The sequence below is a fragment of the Desmodus rotundus genome, chromosome 1 (genome assembly GCF_022682495.2).
Source record: "Desmodus rotundus isolate HL8 chromosome 1, HLdesRot8A.1, whole genome shotgun sequence".
Lineage (NCBI taxonomy): Eukaryota > Metazoa > Chordata > Mammalia > Chiroptera > Phyllostomidae > Desmodus > Desmodus rotundus.
In genome coordinates, this window is record NC_071387.1 from 28,535,080 (window position 1) to 28,549,960 (window position 14,881).

Consider the following 14,881-nt stretch of genomic DNA (forward strand, 5'->3'; position numbering starts at 1 on the left):
TCCCGGAACATCTTGTACTGCCGGAAACAAGGAGTGCTGAGGGCTCCAGCACACAGCTGGGGGTGGCTCAGAGGGGTGCAGCCGCCAACAGAAAGAACCCCCAACGACCACAGCTAAGACATTTGAGCAACAGAATAAAAGCAGTGTTGGAAGTATAAAATAAATATCCATGAGTCCATACTGATACGAATGATTGCATAAGTAAATGGGAGAGAAGGACAGATCTCCTATGCCGAAGAATTCCAGATAATTAATGCAGATATTTCACATTCAAGGAGGTAGAGCAGACTGCCACTTGTTAAGTGACTTCCCTCCAAAGAGCACAGTATGAGGGGGGCGGGGAGTAACTCTAGAAGAGAAAACCTGACATGCGCAGCCTCAGACAGGTGATCAAGGTCAGCATCAGCAGGGATTAAGTCCTGTTGCTAGGAGGTGCCCTTTAAATGACGTGAGGAAAGGGCATTTCACCTCCATGGTCTTCCTCCCCCAAATCCATAACCCCGGTCTAGCCGTGAGAAAACCACCAGGCAAATTCTCTTTGAAGGCCATTCTGCAAAACCCTTGACCGATACCTCAACACGGTCTGGGTCCTTAAGAATAAGGAATGTCTGAGTTGAAGGAGCCTCTGGAGACATGACAACTAATTCAGTGTAGCATCCTGGATGAAGTTCAGGGATAGGAAAAGAACGTTAGAGGAAAGAACTAAGGAGGTCTGAATAAAGTGTGTGCTTTCGCTACTAATAGTCAATACCGACTCATTAATTGTAACGAATGTGCCACACTTAGCACAGGATGTTAATAATAGGGGGAACTGTGTGAGGGACATATGGAACTTTCTGTACTATCTCGGATTTGTCTGTGAATCTGAAACTATGTTCAAATAAGAAATTTATTTTTTTTAAATTGGAGACAAACTTAAATGGACTCGACAGACCTGCCGGATTGGAGCATACGAAACTGCTGACCTTCAACCATGATGGAACTACGAAATCAACAGTTCAAAAGGAGACGTGCAGACTAGCTGGCCTTTCTGCGTGCTAGCAGAGTTGGTGAAAAGGGAGTCGTACATAGACATATTTAGGCAAAAGTTTTGAAATACAAACATACAGGGGAAAATCTACAAGTATCTAGTCCAGAAAAAAACATATTTTCCACAAAGGTACAAAATCCAGGCCACCTCAACTCCTCCGCAGCATCCAGTCCCAGGAACAATGGAGCGGTGGGGAGACACTGACACGTGTAAGGCTCACTCGAGGCACCTGCCAGGTGCCCTTCTAGAAGGTAATCCTTGAAGTCTTATGTCAGCCGTCTAGAACCAGGGCAAACTTCAGAGCTGAGGTCGTGACAGAGCCAGCTGCAGCTCAGCAGGAACCACCAGAATCCGTGCAAAAAGAGCTGAGTTTAAATAATTGTTATAAAAGTATATACAGATGCAAAAATTCATTTTGAAAGCCAGCATACATGTACATATCATGGAAAAATAGATAATGTAATAACAATAATTGAATATAAAAATATAATTCCATTAACAGAGCTGAAAGTGGATGTGTTCCCCCCCCAAAAAAACCATGGGCCCTGGCTGGTGGCTCAGGTGGTTGGAGTGTCGTCCTATAACCAAAAGGTTGCAGGTTTGATTCTGATCAGGGCGCGTACCTCGGTTACAGGTTCAATCCCCGGTCCCGGGTCATATGATTCCCTTGCCTGTGTACGTGCAGGAGGCAACCAACCAATGCTCCTCTCTCTTGCATCTATGTTTCTCTTTCTCCCTTCCTCTCTCCCTTCCTCTCTCTCTAAAAGCAGTGAAAAAATGTTATTGGGTGAAGATAAATTTTTTTTTTAAATGGGTGCTAAGTTGCTGGTCTTTCATAGGAGAAGGATTCCAAAGAGACCATTTTACTCATGAGTTTCATAATTAGAGAAATATAAGCTAAAGAAGGCTTAGTTAGAGTAACTTAATAGTAAATATACTATAAAGCAAACAGAAGCTTCTGAAACATGGAAGGTCAAAGCAAAGAAAATCTAGTCCATGTATCGAAACACAAAGCAAATGTGAAAACCAGAAAGCACAAAATATAATTGCTAACCAAGTATCATCATCCTGACCATAAACTCGGATAGGTCAAACTCTGTCTTAAAAAGCAGGCTTTCAGGTCGTGCTTTGAAGAGCTAATGCTAAGTAGAGCTATGTATAAGAGTGACACAGAAAGATCAAAGGTCAAAGGTTGGGTAAAGGTACAGTATATCAAGCAAACCCAAATGAAGCAAGATCCTCAGTGTTCATATTAGAGCAAAGAGAATTCAAGGTTCTGGTGTTGAGGAGAGTCATTTTCTATAAATAAGGGTACAATTCACCATGAGAATAACACACTCGTGGACCATTATTGCTCTAAATTGCATCTCACTGAAATATATAAAGAAAAGCCTTTTACAGATATGAAGGGGAATTGACAGAAACACAAAAGTGTTGGGAGCCATCGCATCTCTCTCTCTCTGTCTTGGGCAAATCATCCAAGCAAGAACAAGCAAGAACATAGAGGAACCGAATAATTCAATTAATCAGGCTGATTTAACAGCTATGGATCTAAAGAAAGTCAGGAATTGAAACCATCTCTGTGTGATGAAGACCCCCAGGGCTTTACACTCCTTCTGGGCCTGTTCCAAACAGGGGCCTTTAACAGCAACTGTCGCCTGACAGAGAGGGCCGCCCCACGAAGGGGCCGCCCCTGGCTCTTTCCACAGTGAGGCCTTGGGCCCTGTGGGGGCGGGCGCCAGGCTCCGACATGCCCTTCTGTTCAGTTCAGTAGCTTGCCCTGCCTTCCCTGGAGCATCCCCCTGGCCACCGCTTAGCATTCACATTACAGGAAGGTCTCCACTTTATAAATCAGCTGATTAGCAACTCCGCTGTCATCTGCAGCGTTAATTCGCCCTGCCATGTCCCATGGCATATTCGAAAGGTCTGGGAATTAGGACACAGATATCTTTGGGGGGCATTATTCTGCCTGTCACTGGAAGACCACAGAGATAGGCCTTGAGGTGAACTGTCCCCTCTTCGCTCCACGGGAGAGTCCTAGTGGGGATTTCATCGCCCTCCCAGAGGCCAGGAACCCGGCCTGTCTGCCTGAAACTGAGGTTCATACAAGCTCCCTGAGGGGACACGAGCCCGGGATAAATATTGTGCCTCTTCCTAGTGGGCCAGTTTTACTTAGAGATATGGGAAGAAAAAGCATTGTTTTTATCTTAAGATAAACATTGGGTAAGCTATTAGAACGCTAACTATATATGAGTTTTTTATTTTGTTTTTTAGATTTTATTTATTTCTAGAGAGAAGTTGGGAGGGAGAAAGAGAGAGATAAAAACATCTATGTGTGAGATAAACATCCGTAAGTTGCCTTCTGCATGCCCCTGAGCAGGGACCTGGCCCGCAACCCAGGCATGTGCAGGAATCGAACTGGGAATCAAACCGGAGAGCTTTTGTTTTGCAGGCTGGTGCTCAGTCCACTGAGCCACACTAGCCAGGGCTGTATATGAGGGTTTTTTTTTAAAATAACATAGTACATTTTAAAGCCATGATTTGCCAGTGGGCTGCTGCGGGCTATTCCCTTTTCACTCCCTTCCTTAAAGAGTATGTGTCTTTTGCTTCTCTGCCTTCAGGGACATTTCTGGTGAGGGAAAAAACAAGTCTAAGAAAATACTAATTTTAGCTAAATAAAAGACAGAGTGCTCCTTCTGGGTGTGGAATCAGTCTGTCAGAGCCAGAAGGGACTTTGGAAAACATCCAGGCTGACTCTCTCAGGCTCACCCCAGGCCTCAGAGCCCGAGAGACCCCTTCCCCGGTGTCCGCTGCCCCAGGCCAGGCCACCCCCAGCTCACACAATGGCCAGCCTACAACAACAGCTCAGCTGCCCTGGGGCTCACGGCACCTCGTCCCTTTCTTCCAAAGTCCAACAGGGTCTGCTTTGACTTTCCAGCAGCCCAGTGGGGGAGATAGAGTGGGTCTGCGGGGCTGGGCTCTGAGAACTGGGAAATTATTGAATGGTGGTAGGGGCAGAAGCACAGGTGGTAGGAGATGCCAGATAACCCAGAAGTCAGTGTCAGGTCGACCTTGACCTTCTAGTAGGAGACCACACTCCTGCCACAGAGAAGACAGGAAGGGGCGGCTTTCTGCTTTTCTGCTCTTTTACATGCAGGACAGCTATTGTGATGTCTCGGGACTGCATTTTCCACTCAGGTCCTCGCACTTCAGCATCGCAGGACTCATTCGTCTCCATGTGTTGTCGCTGCAGACAGGACGCTGAGCTCCTGCAGCTCAGGCTTGTGGGGTTGGCCTTCTCAGCCTGGCAGGCACTCCACAGCGGGGCCTGGTCAAGCATTCAGGCTCTGGAGCCAGACCCACCTGCGGTGGGGCCCGCACAACCACTTCCTACCTGTGGATCTCAGTCTAGGAAGAGAGCCTGAGGTTCTTGTAAAAATGATCTACTGAGAGTGCGCTCAAAAGAAGGGGAGAGAAGCAGGATGAGGCTAGAGAGCACCTGGGCCAGAAAGCTGTCTTGGCGGACACCCGCGTAGCCTGGCCCCACAGAGTCTCTGGAGCACAGAGCTGCTCCACCTTCCAGCAAAGGGGGGGCTGGAGTTTCCCACATGTGTGTGTCAGTCACAGGCTGCTGGGGGGTGTGGGCCCTGGAATAGCCTCCTGAGCCAGGAAAAGCCCCCCTCGGCTGAGAAGGGAGTGAGCTACTGGCAGCCCCCCTCGCTATGGCTGGAAGGGGTATGCCAGCCCCAGGAGGGAATCCAGCAGGCCCAATGGCATCTGCTGAGCCTGGGAAAGTCTCAGTTTGGGGGGACCTCAGTTGGCTCATGAAATTTTCCAGAGTGGGCATAATAATAGTGCCCTAGGATCCCAGGTTTCAGCTGCACTGGGTGCTGGCTTGTCCTCTTTCCTCCCAGACTTTGCAGCATCTCGCCCTCTCTCACTCACCATCTAGAATCAGAATGGGTGTGAAGAGCTCCCGGTATCAGGCACAGCCTGGCTCTGGATAGGACCGTTCCTCGGGGCACTCTGATGGTCAGGGAGCACTAAGGTGAGAGCACTGGCTCTGGGATGCTGTGCAGTCTTGGAGGAAGCCTTTTACCTCTCCGGGAAGAGTTTAACTAGATCACTGATCCCTTAGGCCCCATCCAATCCTAACAGTCCTGGAGCATAGTCCAAGCAATCCATGCAACTTGGTTGTCAAGGCAACAGGAACACTAAATGGTTCTCAAATGGTAGGGCTGGTTATTTATCTGTCAGCAGGTGGTCAGCCATGAAGAATGTGGGTCCCTTGGTCCATTCAAGAAGTGGACATGTTCAACCCAATCAGTGCCTAAGCCCTAGGCTAACAGGATTTTAGTGCAATAATGGTACCAGCTACGGAAAAGCCAGTATGGGCCAGGCTTTGTCCTTGGAGCTTTGCACAACATCCATTGACTTCATCAGGCATTCAACACCTATTTATTGACATATATGCTATGCCCTGTGCTGGGAGTTAGGAACCCAGAGGCACATCCAGTTACCCTCAGTCCAGTGGGGGAACATAGATGTAAGTGAGTGGCTTGTGCCATGATTGAGTGCTCTGGGCCCACAGAGGAACAAATGGCCACTGAGACTGATGGGACAGAGATGGCCTCTCAAAGTAGGGGTGCATGAAGGGTGGGAGGGAAGGACATTCTGCATGGATGAGCTTGCAGAAAGAAAGAGGGGATAGAGTGAGGAACCGAATGAGGGAGTGAACAAACGAGTGAACGAGTAGCAGACCTGGATGTAGTTCACTCTCGGTGCTGTGGAGGAGGAGTGAGATGTGAGGACTAGTGAGAAGTGGGATTGAGAAGTGCACAGGAGTCAGTTGGTAAAGAGTCTTGAATGCTTAGAGATTAATCTGTAAAGTTCAGGGAGCCATGAAAAGATTTTACGTGATCACATTTGAATCTTGGAATGATCCCTTCATTTGCTCTGTGGAGACTGGGGCGGATGGGGCAGGACTAAAGGCAGGGATCCAGGTAGGAGGCTGCCGCAGCTCACCACACAGGGAACAACAGTAGCTAAGCTAGGGCAGGGGGGCTGGAGGGACAGGAATGATGTGGGAGCTGTGAGCAGACAGAACCAACAGGCCCTGGTTGTGGCTCGGATGAAGGAGAGGAGTGAACCTAAGACGACCTCCACATTTCCCACCTAGGGGAGCAGGAGGTTGGCGACACCCGTCTCCGAGATGGACAGCACAGTGGGAGGAAGGGGCTCGAGGGGAAAGAAGATGGGTTTGGCTTGGGACATGCTGAGCTTGAGGTGCCCAGGAGAACCCAAGGAGGTGTCCAGCAGGCAGATGGAGAAAAGTCTGGGCTGAGGAGGGAGATTTTGGACCCCAGGGCACACCGAGGGTACTTGTGGCTGGGGTCATGAGTGAGGTTGCCCAGGGAGAGTGATGAGGACAGAACCAAGTTCAACACCAGCATTTAGGGATGGGCAGGAAGGTGAGGAGCTGATTCTGAGCAGGAGTCACCAGGAGGTAGGAGGGAACCAGGAGAGAGCATCATGGAAGCCAACAGGTGGGTTTCATATCATTAATTTTACCGCCACCTGCAAGGTAGGTAGTATTATTTCTTTGATGAGGCATCAGGAGAGTGCAGCTGGTCAGTGGTGGAGTTGGGATTTGAACCAAGGTCTCTCTAACTGCAAAATCCAGGAAGCTATTTCTGCTATATCATGTTTAGCAACACAGAACTTGGCACCAAGTAGAGGTTCCATAAGTACTGGCTGGGTGGATGGGTGGATGGGTATTGTTAGCAGCAAGAAATGCTGAAAGATTTCAACAAACAAGCAGAAAGACCCTGGAGTGTGCCTGGGAGCATGTCCACAGACAGAAGCAGCCGAACTCTTTATAGCATTGCAGGCATGGTGATGACAAAAGCTTGCCTTCCTTCCACTGCTCCATTAATGATCTTTCAAAGCCCTTTCCCAGCGACTTTTTCTCTTCTTCTTTCCATTCTTGCTTGCAGATGAAGGATGATTTTAGAATCCAGGCCTTTTTTATTTTGCTAAAGTACATGATGAGTAAACTGGCCTCCTAGTCAGCACTTTCCAATTTTGACAGATGCTAAAAACTGATATTTAAAAGCATGTTTCTCTTTATGCATCAAAGGCCTTGAGGCCTGCTGGAGAAGACAGGATGAATGGCAGGAAGGTAGCACCACCTGCAAGGCTGAGCCCCGCTGTGGAAGGCAGGAAGTGAGCGGGTGGGGGCTGGCATGCAGGCCAGGACCCGGCTGGCCTCCTGGTGGCTGCCCAGCACATCCCCCTCCAGCCTGTCTTCTATGGGGTAGGGCCCCGCCTGGATCCTCACCCCCTACAAAGAAACCAAAGGACCCTCACCCTGACCTGGGAGGGAGCCTCCGACAGCCATGGAATAAATGTTTATTGAACGAATAAATGAGCCACAGGGGCTGTTGTACAGATTATACCTATTAACCACACAGAGATAATAAGATAATAAATAAGCATTTTATAGAGCTTTTGAATATAGAGTTTCCTTTGAAATAAAGATGGGCTGAGGGAAGTTTATAAAATACTAATACTAGCTAGTACTTATTGGACACTTACTAGGTGCCAGGAACCGTGTTAAGCATGCTGTGAGGATGATCTCATTTAGTGTCCTCAGCAACCGCTGTAAAGTAGGCACCACCATTCATCCCTAGTTTGCAGATCAGGAAATTGAGGCTAGGTGGGAAAAAGGAACCGCCCGAGGCCACCTTGAAGCTTGTTGATAGAGCTGATATTTGAACAGAGCTCAGAACTCAAAGAGATTCTGAAACTTAATTTGGAAGCTTTGTGGATTCCGGGAAGGTAGAGAAGTCTAGAATAAGGGGCAGGTGGGGGGGCCAGATGAGTCTCATGTCTCATTTCTGCAGATACCATCTGGGGAACCTAGGAAGCTCCCTTCATTCCTCTGGCCTCAGTTTCCCCACATGTATAGTGAGGAAGAAGATCAGACACTGTCTCTACTCCCTGAAGGGTTTGGAGGAGAGCAGGGGAGAGGCCAAGGTCAGCGTTAGCCTCCAGCCTGCGCAGTATCCCACGACTTGCCCATGAGACCAGGGAGGGCTGACAGCAGGGGCCAAGGGAAAGCTGGCCCCAGAGAGGGAAGGAGAATCCGGGCTGGGCTGGGCTGGGGGTGAGGCGTTGCCCTTCCTGCTCTGCCCAGGCAGGGCTCTTGTCTGGGAGCTTGGGCTGCACGACTGTTCTCTGCCCTTGGCCTCGAGCCCTCTGGGGTGTGCTGCCTCACACTCACCTTTACATACTTGTCCCTCTGTCCACAGGGCAATGATGTGAGGATCATCCTCGGCCAGTTTGACCAGCATATGGCAGCAAAAGTGTTCTGTTGTGTAAGTAAAACTTTGATCCTGTCATTTGTATCTTTGGGAAAGTTCAGGAAGCTTTTTCTCGGACTCATTCTCACCGCCTGGTGGGTGAGTGAGGTCCTAGGACTGGAGTCGGGAAGTAAAAGTGTTATTCTCCCTGCTCTTTCTTCTTTCATGGAGCTAAAACCCCAGGGCTCAGAAGAGTAGAGCTGTAGGAGGAACCAGGGACCTCAATTTACCAAATCCACTGTCTAAGCCCTGTCTGCTAATTCCGAGTCCTCTTGACTCAGCTGTGTGCAGGCGCAGAGGGAGGCACCAGGTGCAGCGGCAAGCCAGGCACCCAGACGCCTCCCTGCCCTGCAAGCAGGGCTCAGAGTCTTAGCTTTAGAACAAATGGTCAACTATCCAATATCTACCCCCGAATCCTTTACAGTTGTCTGGTGTGTGATAGGGGCAAAGGGCTTTTTTATAATTATCTCAGGCAATCTTTCCAGTCATCATGTGAAGCAACTCTCATGGTCTCATTTTACCAATGAGGACATGGAAGTCCAGAGGTGAAGGGCCTTTCCCAAAAGTTCCCAGCCAGTTCTTGGCAGAGCCGAGGTTCCGTTCCTATTCACTGATTCCCAATCGAATTCTCTTTTTTCCATATGATGTTCTAACCTAAGTGTATATAGGAGCTCTAACACGGGAACTAACGTTTCCATTCGGATATCCTGGCTCGCCCTCGTCTGCCCTGGGTCAGGAGAGAGGTCAACAAAATGAGAACCCAGTTTTGGGAGTCGTCCTCTACCCAATCAGCTCTTCCTCTTAGACTGAGGTTATTTTGGGTATAGAAGCCAGTGATGGGCCACAGGCCTCTCTTCTCTTTGAACTTTTGTCAGTACCCTGGATGAAATTATAAAAAGCAGACTTGTAGGAACTTTAGAAGTTGTGATATATGTTGGATGACAAAGTCGGGGTACAAAGAATCTCAACAGGCTGGAACATTTGATTAAATCCAAGATTAAATCTAATAGTTCTAACAAAAGGTTACATTAGAACAAATCAAGCCGCCGAAGTCGAACACGGTAGAGACAGAGCTGAGGACTACTGTGTGCTGAGAGCAAAAACGACACAGGGGTCTTGGCTGACTTCAGAGTGACTGTGAGTCACCAGTGGGAGACAGCTGCCAGGGAGCCGAGGTGACGTCAGGCTGCATGTGCACACACAGGGTGAGGGGTCCCTCCCCTCTGTGCTGGAGAGACTCTGCCTGGGATGTCCAGCCCAGCTCCTGTACCCCGTTTCAGAAGAGATGCAGGAACTGAAAAGAGACCAGGAGCGAGGAGAGAGCAGTGGCTGGAAGCCCCCGCTGCACAGGGATATTTCATCCTGAAGGCCCAGGAGCAAAGTGAGAAGTGCCCGTTCACCTCTCAGTTTACCAGGGAGGATGGAGGAGCTACGAGGCTGATATTTCAGGAGATCCTGGGTGGGGCTGAGAGCTCAGGGGCCTGTCTACTTGGGCAGGAGCCCTTGTTCTGCTGCCTAGTTACTGAATCCGGGCTTGTTGACATTTCTGAGCCTGAGTTTTCTCACCTGGAAAGTGGGGATAAGAATAACACCTGTCTCCTAGGGTTGTTGTGAAGATTAAATGAGCAAAAACATTTAGCACAGTGCGTGCTGTCTATTGGGAGCCCTCAGTAAATGCCAGGGGTCTTTGTTTGTAGTGGAAGGTCTCAAGTGTCTAGAGGACCACTGATGAGCTGCTGAGTTTACCAACCGATGGACTTTACAAGGTTGTAATAAGCCTCCTATCTATCAGTTAAAGGTAACGAGTGGTCATTTCATATGACTATCTAAGGAGGACCATGAGAAACATTTTAAAAACAGAGCCAATTGGTTTAATGCATTTTACTTCAAGACTCATAAACCCTCACAAGTTACCGTGGAAGACCCAGAAATGACCCATTTTGAAATGGAAAATAAAGCTTCAAATTGGAGGGCGTGATCTTTTAGGAAAAAGGCTGATCCCCCATGTCCGCGGGCCTTGTAAGCAGCTGGCACATGGTGAGTAATAACTCCAAGAAATGTAAATTAATAAAAAACGATCCATAAAGCCACCACACTGGGCACCGGCCACCTCCCGTTTGCAAGAATTGCAGACAAACCTCGTGTTCTGACTTGAGCCAAGCACACCCTGAGGCGTGGCTGGGACTTCACTCTGTGCCATACACTGGGATTATTTTCCAAGTGGCATTTCCAGCCACTGCTACTGCTTCTGCTTCAGAACAGATGGCGTGACTGTCTTTCTCTTGACCCAAAGCCCCAGGCTGCCTGCCTTCCACATGGCATGGGACACCATCCTACCTTCTCCCCCCACTTTGCTCTTTCCTTTTACTGGGTTTCGGTACTTGGAGATGGGCCTTCCCTTAGAGTCCTTGCCAGATGCTTTGCTCCTGCAGAGTTTCTCAGAGCTCTGGGTTGGGTGTTTATTCCTTGTGTCAGACCCTCAGACGGATCTGCTCTCCAGGACCTTCAAGCTTATCTGCTTAGGAAGGAGTTCCTCTGGCAGGTCTGCAAGGTCCCGAGAAGAGTGTGATGGGTCTTCACATTGGATCAAGACTCGGGCATGCCCAGTAGGGTGGGGGTGGGGGTGGGGGGGGGGGTGAGTTGCCTAGAGCAGAGACCCACAGAGGGAGCCTTCCTGTGCCTTGCCAGGTCAGAGCTCAGACCAGGTGGGCACACCTGCGTTCCCCCCCCCCACGCTGTCCAAATGCCACGGTGCAGTCTTTGCAGCATGTTGCTGTGTTCTTGAGATTGGAACTGCCACCCAGTGGGCGAGCGGGCTCCAGCAAATGCAAGGCCTATTTATAGCCCTGTGGCGAAATGTTCGTTTTGGCTCCAGCACAGTACAAGCACGGCACGTTGCTTTTGTCTTCTCCTCGCTCCTCAGTGGGCCAGTCTAAATTCTCCAGCATTGCGACCTGGGCTCTGGTGGAAGCTCCACCAGCCGTGTGACCTCAGGCAGATCACTTTGCATCTTCAGCTGCCTCTGCTCAACAGTGGAAGCGGTGAACCCTGCCCCAGCAACCTGGTGGGGTTGTTGAGAGGCTTCCGTGAAGCCGTCAAAGGGAGACCATCATCTCAGCTGTTAACGGCTTTACTGATGGGAATGTTTCTCATTGTATTTTAGTGAACTGTGATGCTAAAGGGAAATGACCTTGTATGGGGAGGGCAGGAGGCAAAAGGAAAGGTCATAAAAGAGGAAATGGGATTTTTAAATAATTTCTCATCACAATTCCCTGTCTACAGCCAATAGGAACTGAAGCAGTATATGGGACTAAACGTGAGCTTAGGACCACCCATCGCCACATGGCAGGGCCCATTTGGTGGCCATGTGTCCCGAGACCACATTGCTACCAGAAGCAGGGAAAACGAAAACCAAGGTGACCAAGTAAACTGGACATGTGTCCAGTGAGTCACTCCACAACCATCTATTGGTGGCCTCTGTACACTGGGCACTGTGCCGAGTACTGAGGACCCTGGGAAAAGCCGACACCACCCTCCAGGACCTCCCCATCAAGCAAAGGGGACAGCCAAGCATGCCCACAGCCACTTAGAGGTCATGTGGCAGACAACCGCAGCTCTTTCAAGCATGGCGGTACCAGGATGGAGGCCCAGAGGCCTCTCCGCAGTTGCTTCGGCAGTGGATGCCATGTTTAAGTCCAGTCTGCCTGCCTTTTAGACCCGCACCCAAAACCTGTGTACTTCTGCTCTGCACGTGTGTTCGACGGGCCCTGCTTTCCCAGCCCGTGGCCGTGGGAAAGCAGCACGTGCAGAGTGAGAGGGGGACTTGATGACAGAAGTGACTGTGGACACCTGACAGTGAGAAAGGCGAAGAGCCATAAAAAGTGGATCCCGTTAAAGGTGAGATCATATGGTATTTGTCCCTCACCACCTGGCTTATTTCACTTAGCATAATGCTCTCCAGTTCCATCCATGCTGTTGCAAAGGGTATAAGCTCCTTCTTTCTCTCTGCTGCGTAGAATTCCATTGTGTAAATATACCATAGTTTTTGGATCCACTCGTTTGCTGATGGGCACTTAGGTTGCTTCCAGTACTTGGCTATTGTAAATTGTGCTGCTATGAACATTAGGGTGCACAGGTTCTTTTGGATTGGTGTTTCAGGGTTCTTAGGGTATAATCCCAGCAGCGGAATTGAGAAGAGGGGATTACAGGAACTACTATAAAGGACACATGGACAAAATCAAGGGGGAGGGTAGAGGTGGGGGAGGGAGGTGGGTTCAGCTGGGGTGGGGTGGAGGGATGGGGAGAAAAGGCATACAACTGTAATTGAATAACAATAAAAAATTTAAAAAAAAGAGTACAGGGTGGGGTAAGGGTAGGTTTATAGTTGTGAGTACACAAAACAGAATTCTTTTATTATTTATTAATTATTGTATTATTTTCCACATGACCAACTATGGACCTACCTTTGTCCCACCCTGTATAAACAGCTAAGCATTATGGAAGCATAAAAAAAAAAAAAAAAAAAAGTGGATCCCCAGCTCCAAGTGGAATAGTCGAGAGCCATTGGGTATTTGGACCAGTCTTCTTTACCCTCAAGAGCGTCACTGCACGTGGCTCCCAATAACCACTGATGTTCGGAATGAAGCTATAGGAATTACCAGAAGGAGAAGGGAAGAAGACAGAGCAGCTGCACTCCCTGAGTGTAGTGTTGGACGGGCGTGGTGCACACAGTATCTCACTGAATTCTTGCACCGACCCAGTGATACGGGCTTTGCGTCCCACAGGCTGTGGGGGAGCAATGTGAGGCCTGGGCTGCCGAGGGCTAGTTCCCCAGCCAGCGCGGGGGCAGAGCATCTAGTGCTGCTTGACTGTAACCCTTTTTCCCCTTGAAAGCCAGTAGACAGTTCTTTATCTTTAAAATTGGCTAACATTCCAAACAAAATGTGTTGTCACTCAAGTGGACCAAGCTTCTGTGTTCTGGGAAATTCACTCACGAGGAACAGTTGCCAGTGGGACCCTGGAAGGTCAGTGGTCTCACGCAGACCCCTGCCAGGCCGCCCCTAGGTTGTCACCTGGCCTCCATCCCGCAGTGAAATCCCACCTTTGTGTCCGACTAGAAGACCCCTCCCATCCTCAGTCAGTGTCTGTTGGCTCTTCTTTCCTGTACGTTTCTAGTAAGTGGGGCTGTCTTCTTGCCTCAGCCTGTTAAGATTGAGAAGGCATCCAAAAGATGTTTTATTTTGCTAAGAGTAGAGGGTAATTTCAAAAAACGGACTTTGAATCTACCTAGAAACTTCATTCTGGACCCAATTTTGATGGCATGTGACATTTCCTACATAGTGAGGTTTTCTGAGTGCCTCTGAGCTCTCAAAAGGCCTGCTTGCCTGATATAAAACATCACAGTAAGAACTAAAGCCAGACAGAGGTCCGGTAGCATAGTCTGATGATTTTTTTCTTAATGGGAGGAAGGAAGTGTGATTTTTCTGCATAATAGTTAGCAGACCCAGGTTCCGGGCTGAGTTTTCTCTCTGGCTGTGTGACCTTGGAAAACTGACTTTCTGTCTCTGATTTCTAGCTTCCTTATTTTGAAATGAGGATAGTAAATTCTACCCTGCCCGCCTCAAAGGATGAACACGAGTGGCATATAAGGTGTATGTAAAGCATATAAATGTAAGGAACTTGTAGGATGGGATTTATGCGCGCCGTGCTTTGGGTGAAGATTCAGAGACTGCTCAGTTGGCCAAGAGGCATCTTACATAAATTGCAGGGTTAGATTAAGTTTTCTTGGCCCCTTGCAAAATTGCTCCCTCTGGGTTGTGCTTTTAGATTAAGATCTCAGACATTAGTAAAGATCTACACAAAACTAGCCTTATAAAATCAGTTTGTTGTAGGGATGCAGTTGATATCATGCTAGCTAATATGAGCCTTTTTTTTTTTAGTGTTAAAGCCGAGAAAACATTTTTCCCCTGAAGAACTGGTCTGTTTTCTCCTTACTGATATAAAATATAAGATATATTTTTTCAGGTCCTTATGTTTTAAGTTTTATCCAATACTTACTATTTTAATACACATGTTATCCATAAACTACCTTGGATCCCTTGAGAGATAACAAGGAGGAGACCAAGCAAATAATAAAAAATTAATAAATCCTCTGGTAAGAGGAAGCCTGGGTCCCCCAGCCACCCCTGTACACACAACACACATACAACACACACACACCTCTCTCACAGGACACAAAGCTTTGAACAAATGTGTAACTCTTCATGGTCAACCCGTCTGTTGCAGGCATATGAGGAGAACATGTACGGTAGCAAGTACCAATGGATCATCCCGGGCTGGTATGAGCCTTCCTGGTGGGAGCAGGTGCATACAGAAGCCAACTCATCCCGTTGTCTCCGGAAGAATCTGCTTGCTGCCATGGAGGGCTACATCGGCGTGGACTTTGAACCCCTGAGCTCCAAGCAGATCAAAACCATCTCGGGAAAGG

General features: G+C 48.6%; 1 protein-coding gene across 1 annotated transcript in view; it reads left to right on the forward strand.

Moving 5' to 3' along the window:
• GABBR2 (gamma-aminobutyric acid type B receptor subunit 2) overlaps positions 1-14,881 on the forward strand; it is a 330,217-nt gene that overhangs the window by 166,738 nt on the left and 148,598 nt on the right. Inside the window, exons 5-6 of the mRNA XM_053922306.1 lie at positions 8,344-8,409; positions 14,680-14,880. Coding sequence (XP_053778281.1) covers positions 8,344-8,409; positions 14,680-14,880 — 267 coding nt within the window. The remainder of the gene's footprint in view (positions 1-8,343; positions 8,410-14,679; position 14,881) is intronic.